Consider the following 10,053-nt stretch of genomic DNA (forward strand, 5'->3'; position numbering starts at 1 on the left):
CTCTACTCCCAAGGATACTATTAAGAATGCCCTGTTTCTCCTGTCCAGGGATATTTTTTTTAACAACAAATAGGAATTAAAACGCAACCTATGTCATTCTGATGCTAAAATGCCTAGCAATACAGGTGTCCTGGTTCCGAAAAATGAGACCAAAAAAAGAACTCCAAGGCAAAAAACAATTTCCTTAAAGAACATTTGTATTTGGCTACATAATAATGGCACATTTAAAGGTGAACCCAAAACTGAAACACCCCCCCCAAAGGTTACAAAGTTGAAAAGTTAAACTTCCCACCCCCACAGTGAGTCATATATCACATTGCCCAATTAACTACTTGTGCAGGTTTTCTAACGGAGACTACAGCCCGCCAAAATGCAGTTAGCAATGACCTTGGTTCCCACAGAACAACTTATTGTTATGTCTAAGATAAAACACTCATCCTACTATAGAAGAGTGGACTTTAAAAGTTTCAAACCTGGTGGAAATGGCAAAGATTTCAGTATATTTGAAAGAACAATCGCAACAGAGATATATTTTGGAATGGAGAAGATGGATTGATTATATTCAAAATAAATATGGGACTAGAAAGTTTCATTTAGTATATGAATAAGTATTAGTATTATATGATGTATTATTAATTAGTTATTATTATTTAGTTATTTAGTTATGTTAAGAGGAGTTAAAGTGCGATAGAATTTAAAGTGTCTTTTTTAGTTGTTAGCATATTTTAGCTTAAGTTGGTTAAAGTTTAAACCCTGTATTCAGCTCTGGGAAGTCGGGGGGGAGGGGGAGGGAGGGAGTTTGTTTTTTAAAATGTATTTTAAAACTTTTTAATAAAAAAACCACTCATCCACCCTCCCAATTCTGTGGTCAACCAAAAAAGAAAGAGAAAATGGCCTCAGCTAATTTTGTTTTGAGAGTTGACAACAAGATGTTCTTATACCAGACAGGAAGATGCCAGAGAACCCCATCTGCACTTCTTTCCAGTGTCAACTATTCTGTGATAAGATCAAGCTAATGACTGTTTGAGTCTCTGTGAATTCTATGTCAAGAGTCCCCAACCCCCCGGGCTGAATCCTATTGGAAACTGGGCTGCCAAAGCAGCAGGCAAGCATGTGAAGCTACATTTGCGCATACTTGGGATTTAGGTTACAAGCATGAGACCGTTCCGCCCCCCCCCCCACTCACCCACCCATAGCTGCCACCAATCCGTAGAACCAAAAAGGTTGGAGACACCTGCTGTATATGATCTGCACTTTTAGACCTTGCTGGCTGGCAGCCCAGTGACCACTATAATTTTATAGTTTAATAAAGAAAACTGGTTTGGGCTTCTCTATTTGCTTTGGCTTATTCTTAAGGTTGTTCCCATAAAGATGTATTCTGGAAGTGGTTGCAAACAGTAGTATAATTACATAATAGAATTACCCAGATCATTAAGAGCAACAATACAAATTTCTTTTATCATCACTTAGGAAAGTTAATACAGAACAGAGATAAAACTGCTCTAGTTGAGAATAAGAACATTTCAGAGAAGTCAAGTGTTTCTTTGTATAAGGAGAATACCAGGCTTGTACTGATTTTTTTCAGGAAGAGAATTTGAGGAAATAACATTAAGTTCTTAATCTTATTTATCAGTTTATATCAAACATATTTATATAAATGACCTCTGTGGGAGGAAGCAGAGGACAGATCTACAATGTACTTCTAAATGATAAGAGGATAGACTGCACCAACTGCCCTAAACTATAAAACTGTCACCTGGGTGACAGTTATTATTATTTATTGGTAAAATGTAGAGCTAATATAGTCATTGGTCAATTCAACATGAGACCCTAAATCCGTTCAATATATAAAACCAAATTAAGCAACTCAAGGCATTTTAGATGCTGATTTTTTTCTCAGCATTCTTCTGAAACTCTCATTCTATCTCACTATCATTGAGAAAAGGCAGTCAGAGACCAACATCAAAATGTTGGAATTAAACTGTTTCAGATTCTTCACAGAGTTAGGTAACTAGTTGATTATAGCTAAAAGTACAGCTTATTATAACCTCAGCTACCAATAGGATACACCATTCAATCAGGTCACAGGTTTGGAATCTTCAGGCACTACAACTTTAACAATACCTTCCATGACAATTTTGCCACTTTGGACAACTGTACACGACACTGTAATATAAGCAAGACATCTCTTCAGTTTCTTCACTTCTGCTGAAGCCAAGACCTCCTCTCCAACATATAAAGGAGATGGAAAATTAATTTCCTGAGAAAGGAAGATACACCCAGGCCCAGGCATTTTTGTACCTAGAACAGCTGAAATAAGTCCATTGATCAAGACACCATGTACAACTGTTCTCCCAAACCTTGATTTCTTTGCATATTCTTCATCCAAGTGTAATGGGTTTGTATCCCCTGTTAATTCAGAAAAGATAACAATATCCTTTGATGTGAACTTCTTAATTATTTCAGCTTTGTCTCCAACATTTATGTGTAAAAGCTGAACACAGTGTTGAGTGAAGAATGGCATGGATACGCTTGGTTTTGTAGAAAATATTCTCCCGAGTCTCACACCAAAAAATCTGTACTTGGGCAATGTCATCAGCATTTTGGTGTTATACAAACCAAAATCAACCAAATAATTAATCTAGCACCATTTCTCTGCTATTCCCAGCTAACGCAAGAAGAAATGGAGAAGTCTAGAGAGAAAGGGAAAAAAAATTCAAATAGAAGCACAAAAACAATTCCTTTTGCATAAAAGAACATCCAGGCAAGTTTAAGCAAATAAATGGCAGCTGATTAATTTCCTTGGAGACCAAATTTAATAATTGCAAGCCTAGGACAGGATGGTTAAGTGGCTGAACTCAAACATTTCAAGTAGAATGAGATGAAAGGAAATGATGTCGTAAGTAATGGTGGATTTCAAGAAGTATAAGTTGCTAATAGCAACAGGCTATTTGTACTCAAGAGCAGAAAAAGCTGGAATGAAATTATTCTCCAAAAAAAAGAAAAAAAGAAAAATAGTAATAAAATAAAGCAATCAACAGTAAAGCAGTAGACAGTTAACTAAATGCACTCTTAGAAAAATATATTTATGCTGCTTCTCTGGCCAGGTTAAAGAACTATTGAAAAAATATAAAGCAATAAAACACAGAACACCAAACATACACCCACACACAATGAAAGTCAACTATAATACTTTAAGGAAAAAACAGGACAAGTCTGGAAAGAAGTACATGTGAATATAGTCTGTGGGTTGCCCATCTTCAATATAAGATCTAAAAGTGCCAGAGCAATAATCTGTTTTATTGAACAAATAAGGCTTTCAACTGATTATTTCTCAATTCTTACCTGTATCACCCTGAAGGCACACCTTCTGTTCTGGTAAAAACCAAACAGTGATAGAGCACTCCACAGTTTTGCTAGGCCACTGTATAAATAATAGCATTGGATATATTAATGAAATGACTAATCAGTAGGCAAGTAAAGTAAGCCATAAATATTTCATGGTAAATAGAATCAAGGTTCAATGAGATAGGAACCATATCTATCCAGAAATTACATCCAAATAAACTTGAGGCTGAATTTTCCCAACATTTATGCTAAGATAACAACTGATGCTTTCCTGATAAACAATTTAATGTAATTAATGTAGTGAGTATGGGGTCTGTTCCATTTATATACAGCAGTTTGCTCTGCCAGTATTAGTGAGGGTATGGCTTTCTCCTTGGTCATTTCTTAATTAGGGTATTGTTTTCTGCTTTATTGCTTGACTGGTGTTAATCCATGCTTATCTGGATGTAGGCTGCTGGAGAGGATGAGCAGAGTTCATCCATGAACTCCAACTATCAGTCAGAAGACACATTGAAAGCTCCTTAATCTCATACCTATGGACAGATTCAACCATAGTTTCAACTGGGAAATAGTAAGCAATCTAGATCAAGTCAAATCCAAAAATGCTAGAGAATTTCTGGAAACTAGGCATTCAGACCAATCAGCCATCAATGGACACATAGAGACAAACCACACTTACAAACTGTTCAAGAGACAATAAAAAAAACTAAGAAGGAAATAGATTAGAACACATGTTCCACCAACACTGGCAGGACAAGCTACTGAATATAAACAGGGAGCAAATAGACACACTATCCCTGATGATGTCAGCTAACTGAGTAATAAGCATCTGCAAGCAAACAATCAAGCTCAGAGAACTCCACAAACCAGTGTTCCTCAAACTTAGCAACCTCAAGATATGTGCACTTCAACTCCCAGATTTTCCCAGCGAGCATGGGAGAAGTCTACACATCTTAAAGCTGCCAAGTTTGAAAAACAATGGTACAAGACTTATGACACCTTGCTTGAATTTAAAAAGAATTTTCTTCATTTTTATTATTATGCTAGAGATCATTCCTTTATCTAACCACACTTGCCAAGAAAACGTATTCAAAATGTCTTACGCATTAGATACTCTAAGTATGGCACTCAATGTTTTTTCCTCATACGTCAAAACATCAACAGGCAATGCAGAACCAACCTAAAAGGAAACATGCCAGTTACTAGGATGCACTTTAAAGTCTCAAAGTCATTAAGAAAGTTCTCGTAAGAAGTTCAATTCTATTCCACCACTACAATTAGTTTAAGGTAAAGGTAAAGGTTCCCCCGCACATGCGTGCTAGTCGTTTCCGACTCTAGGGGCCGGTGCTCATCTCCGTTTCAAAGCCGAAGAGCCAGCGCTTGTCCGAGGACGTCTCCGTGGTCATGTGGCCGGCATGACTGGACGCCAAAGGCGCACGGAACGCTGTTACCTTCCCACCGTAGTGGTCCCTATTTTTCTACTTGCATTTTTACATGCTTTCGAACTGCTAGGTTGGCAGAAGCTGGGACGAGTAGCAGGCGCTCACTCTGCTACGCGGCACTCGGGATTCGACCCGCCAAACTGCCGACCTTCTGATCGACAAGCTCAGCGTCTTAACCCACTGAGCCACCGCGTCCCTTACAATTAGTTTAATTTGATGTAATTACAAACCTAGTATTTAAGGTAAACTTAATGAAGAAGAATCTGCAAGTTTTTTCAATATATTTCATTACAAGTCCAAACTTGTAGGATGTAATGGAGAATAATGCACAAAATGAGATGATCATGAATATTTGTTTTCGTCATTTTCATTCTTTTTTTAATCTACTTTTCTTGTACACATTTTAATCACCAAGGCCCCTTATATCTGGGAGAAACAGCTGGTATTTGTAATTGGAGGCATCGCCTGATCCTGCCTCATTTAAAACACAGATGATTCTTTTGCTGCCAAAAACCATAAATGAAGTTTGGGGAAGGGTTATTTATCTCTTTGGCTACAAATGACAGCAAGGAACATGGCAATCTTTGGTGACTTGAGTGGTTAAAACAGATACATGGCCAATCAGTGTTTGACATCTCTTATTATTTTTTCCCATCTAACAAAAGATTGCTGTCATTTAAGTAACAAAGCTTTAGTAATGAAGTTATTATGAAGCAGGAAATAGTGCCAGAGTATAAAGAAACTAAGTGACCACTCTGTTTTAAAGGATATGAACTAGCACCAGACAAAGGCTGATATGCAAAGAAGCAGCTTATTAACAACCTGAATCCTAGCTGTGTTGTATACAACTACAACTGCAGTTAGTAAAAGTTTTCCTAATACAGAGATTTCAATCAAACCACTTTTTACAGCCTTCCATTCCAATCCCCCCTTCTGTATATACTGTAAATAAATCAGAAGTTGCAAAGTATTCAAAATTATCTCAAAATAATTTGAACAAAACTTACATACCTCACCATGGAGCCGTTTCAAAGCAGAGATGATAAGTTGTTTGAAATCAACAGCATTTAAACTAATGCCAGCTTCTTCAAACTCCCTACAATTCATTTTTTGTAATAAGGTTTATTAGTAAGTATAATAAGCCACAAACATGTTAAAAGTTATACAGTAACTGAGCAGAAATGGAATGGGAATATTTTAAAAAAAGGGATTTGAACTTACAAATGGATCTTCAAATAATGATATTGAGAAACATTCTTCAGTACTATTCTTTCATAGGCAGTAGGCTTGATGCCCTTATTTTCATCATCAAATTCAGTCATCTTATGATGGCCATTTCTAAAAGACAGAACAATCCATTCTGATATATTGCCAAGTTCTAAGCTCAAAATCACAAACTCTAATTATGATCAATTGTCACCTGCACTTTAAAAATATATGCACTGGAAAGGAGGGGAAATGTCTTGTTTTCATTCTTTTGGTTTACTAGGCAATTTTAAACCAGGTTGTATAAGTTTATTTATTTATTAGTTGAATTTATATACCGCCCTATTCCCGAAGGACTTTGTTAGTAGTTATTCCCATAGTGGCCATAGGTGAGTCCAAAGAAGCAAGCTTAGAGAATTAAAGGAAGAGGGAGAGTGTCCACAGCTTAATTGGGTTTCAGATTCAATCGCTAGCATCTCTTCAATTAAAGTGATCTGGTGGCACAATCGGTCTGATCCAGAACAAGAAGCATCTTTAAGCTATCAAGATTAACAGAAACTCACTTTTGCTTTACTTTATCCTAAAATAATTTAAATGCCCATGCAAAAAGATCAGGTGAAAATGCAAGCTTGTAATTTCTGTGGACCAATCTATAGAACGATAAATTGAAAGCAATTTGATTTCAGCAAAGCCAGGCTGAAGACACTTGGCTCCCCTCAGAATGTTTCCAGCTGGAATCTTGCTCTGTTAAAAACCTTTTTACCCAAACTACTCAGTTTTATCCCATCAGTGAAATGACAAAAACAATACTTTTTCATTGCATCCAGACAATACATACAGTACACAATTTAAGCACACAAATGTTACCTACAACGGTTGGGTACCAATAATGTTTTAAGTGTTACCAATAAAGACAAATATTTGTAGTTCTGGGTTGAAATGTGGGATCCTTGGTGCTTGCTATCTGAGGTTGGTTATTTTTCTTGCTGACGTTCATTATTCAAACTAGGTAACATCATCAGTGCAAAGCAGAATATGCTTCCAGCATCCATCTCTAACGTGATGCCCTTCAGCGCATCATCACAGGCCAGGGGCATTGATGGGAGACGCATTGATAAGACATCGGGAAATGGAACTTAGGGACGTTAATGGAACTTTGTGGATTTTGTCTTGATCAGCATTAAGATTTCTGCATCTTACCCGCTTTAAGCAAAGCTCTGCCTTTCGCAGAGCTGCTGTCTAAATGCGTGTCATTGAACTGGGCCAAAACTGATGTTCAAATCAGGCTAAGTGGGTATGAAAGACGACAGGACGCACCTCTTTCTCCTAGTTGTAAAATGCGCCTGGAGGATACCCAGTCCCTCCCCTTCTGTCAAAGATCACCGCTACTTACACCGAGACCCTGCAACGAGCACGGATCACTCACTCTCACGGGTTCCACCCAACACGTGGCCAAACGGAAGTATCGAGAAGACGGGCTTCCAAACGCATCAGCCAATCGCAAGCGGACATTTCTCTTTCTGTCCAATGGGAGTGCACAGGTGGCTGAGTAAGATCCCGTGCGGCGAGTTGTGCATCTCCATAGGTCAGGCGAAGTAAAGACTGAGTCGAGCCAGCAGTAGGCGGGGTAGTTGGAAACCAATTAGGATGAAACTCCGTGGCCGCAAGGCGTGGTCTTCGTTTCCCCGCGCTCAGAGGTTTTTCTCTTCTTATTGCGCGTGGAAGTTTAGTCTTTTCGTAGCTGCGCGGAAGGAGGCAGCGACGGACTTCTTTATGGCTGGTTGTTCTGTTTCCGGCCTTTGCTACGAGACTAGTAGCATCTGAATCCTGTGACTTCATACCAGTGTTTTCTTCGGGAATAAATCTCCCCAAATCTCAAAGGATTTGTGAGTCCCAGTGAAAGTGTACACTACATGCTACAACTCTGGGTCTTCGCTGAAATCGTACTACCGTAATTGGATTCACGCTTTGTACCGAATTATTAACAAGCTAGTCACCTTTTTGCCCTGTGTGGTTGTGTGAAGTAAGCTCCTTTGGTTAGTTTGTGGTTTACTGTGTCATTGGAACCTAATGGATTGCAGTGGTGTGGGGTGGCATAAACTGATTTTGGCAGTGTGTTAATTTAGACACTCAAGAGTGCAAAATATAAATTATTTTCCAGATATTTAAAACAATTGCAAAAAATTAGTCATTTTTTATTTAAAAAGGGTGAATTTTCAAGCTTCAAATATAAAACGATTTGTTTTGTATTACAATCTAAGCACATTGATTTGTGCTTAGATTGTAAGCCGCCCTGAGTCTTTGGAGAAGGGCGGGATATAAATGGAATTTAAAAAAAAATAGTTCAAATGTCCTGAGGGAGGGCAGGGCTCAACTCATATCAATTATATGTGGAGGCCTTTACATTCTCTCCCTATCATTCATCTTCCTCCACCATTGATCCTGACCTCCAACCATGTAACTAGGCAAGAGGCAGACATGGTTAGAGCACACCATGCCAAAGCTGAGTTAATGGGAGAAGCAACAGGAAAAGGCTGGACATTGGATGGGGCAAAGTGCCTCAATTTGGAGTTAGGGCAATGTTATGCGCTCCTGGCCACTTTCCTTCATGACCAGAGACAAGCTTGCCTGACCAATAACCAGCCAAGACACAGTGAAGGCCTTTTGTTTATTGCAATAAGCGGGGATAGAAGCTATCAAAACTTGGTTCTCTCCAAAGTTTCAACCCAAAATATTCCCATTTTTATAGATCCCTGGCCCCGGACGCACATCCCTCCTCTTTCCCCATTGGCTGAGGTACTATGAGGTTACACTCTTTCTGACCGCCTCCTACATATTTCCTGCTACATACTAAATCATACATCCCATGTACATTAAAATTAAGAGATAATTTATGCAAGGTGTGTCAGTTAATATTAATCAACTAATTGCACATGTGCAGTTGCTTGAGTTCTAGCCCCTTTTTTATGATCTTTTAGGGAAAAAAATAGGTTCTTTCCTGTTTTGCTAGTTATCTTCTCTTACAGATGTTTTTATAGCTTGTCTTCTTCCTTTCCCACTCAAGACCTAGCTAATTTTTGCCTATGTGTTTCACTTACATCCTTTCTTTGTGCTCTCCTTTCCTGGTTCTCATCTTCTCCATTCACCTAGTAAATTTCCACTGCAGCATATTCAGTTTTAAATTTCTCTTTCAGGCAAGAAAACAAGGGAGCACAAACCTAGATGCCATCAACAATTTCCTGAGTGCTGAACAACTTAACAGAGCACAAGACCTCCCACATTTTTTGAGCTTGTAACTAATGCCTTCCTAAACACCACACAAATGTTCTTCATGACATTAGTTTCATCACAGTTGAACCTTTTGAGTTTGTGCCACGATTTCACCAAGTGCTTCTGCCTGTGAAGAGGACAACTCTTGTGAGAGAGATTCATTGATACCAGAGCTGCTGCTTCTTCACTGGCTGTGCACCCTGGAGAAACCAATTTTAATAATAATAACTGGGGAGGGGGAAAATGATTGGATATTAAGGAAACCTGTTCATTAACAGGATTGGTCCATTGTCTTTATTTGCCTAATGACATTGTAAACATAAGAATTACCCCTTCCACGCAAATAAAATAATTCTGACGGGTAGAAGGATGCACAGGAAGGAACAGTTACAAATGTCTAAATCTGTCTTTCTTAAAACTTTTTGCTTTCAGGACCCATTCCCTTTTTTTAAAAAGCCCCCCAAAAAATTTATTTTGTATATTTATCAAAGTTTACCATTTAAAAATTAAACCTGATGCATTTGTAGATTTACTCACTTGTGTGAAAACAGTACAAGAATCCGCTTCATGTTAAATAATCTTTGTTAATTCTTCTCTTCTGCCTAATATTTTATTTCAAGACCTTCATGGTAGAGATCAGGAGGAAGGAAGGAATCCATCACATCTCCCCCAGGAGTTGTTTTTCAGGAGGATCTTTCAGCAAGATTCAAATCGGGACACCTCAGGAGGTAATACAAGGTCTTCCCATTTCCCATAATGTTTCATCTTCCACAGAATGGTTCCTTCT

At 38.3% G+C, this 10,053-nt stretch overlaps 1 protein-coding gene across 4 annotated transcripts; it reads right to left on the bottom strand.

The window, feature by feature from the left end:
• Positions 1-257: 257 nt before the first annotated feature.
• HTD2 (hydroxyacyl-thioester dehydratase type 2) lies at positions 258-7,454 on the bottom strand. Of its 4 annotated transcripts, none has more exons than XM_081317747.1 (5): positions 7,390-7,454; positions 6,012-6,128; positions 5,802-5,886; positions 4,452-4,528; positions 258-2,693 (listed from the first exon to the last, which is right to left on the bottom strand). In XM_081317747.1, the coding sequence occupies exon 5, from the start codon at positions 2,600-2,602 to the stop codon at positions 2,078-2,080; it is 525 nt and encodes a 174-aa protein (XP_081173873.1). In that variant the 5' UTR covers positions 2,603-2,693; positions 4,452-4,528; positions 5,802-5,886; positions 6,012-6,128; positions 7,390-7,454; the 3' UTR covers positions 258-2,077. The 4 variants fall into 4 exon arrangements, with proteins under 4 accessions (XP_081173873.1, XP_081173872.1, XP_081173871.1 ...); XM_081317746.1 differs by lacking the exon at positions 5,802-5,886 and adding an exon at positions 3,346-3,424 and having other exon boundaries at positions 7,390-7,442; XM_081317745.1 differs by lacking the exon at positions 5,802-5,886 and adding an exon at positions 3,346-3,424 and having other exon boundaries at positions 7,314-7,411.
• Between the last annotated feature and the right edge of the window lie 2,599 nt (positions 7,455-10,053).

The sequence above is a fragment of the Vipera berus genome (assembly GCF_964194415.1).
Source record: "Vipera berus genome assembly, chromosome: 2".
NCBI lineage: Eukaryota > Metazoa > Chordata > Lepidosauria > Squamata > Viperidae > Vipera > Vipera berus.

Excerpts from the sequence above, each read along its gene's own strand:
- HTD2 (XM_081317747.1), bottom strand. The coding sequence starts at position 2,602 with ATGCTGATGACATTGCCCAAGTACAGATTTTTTGGTGTGAGACTCGGG.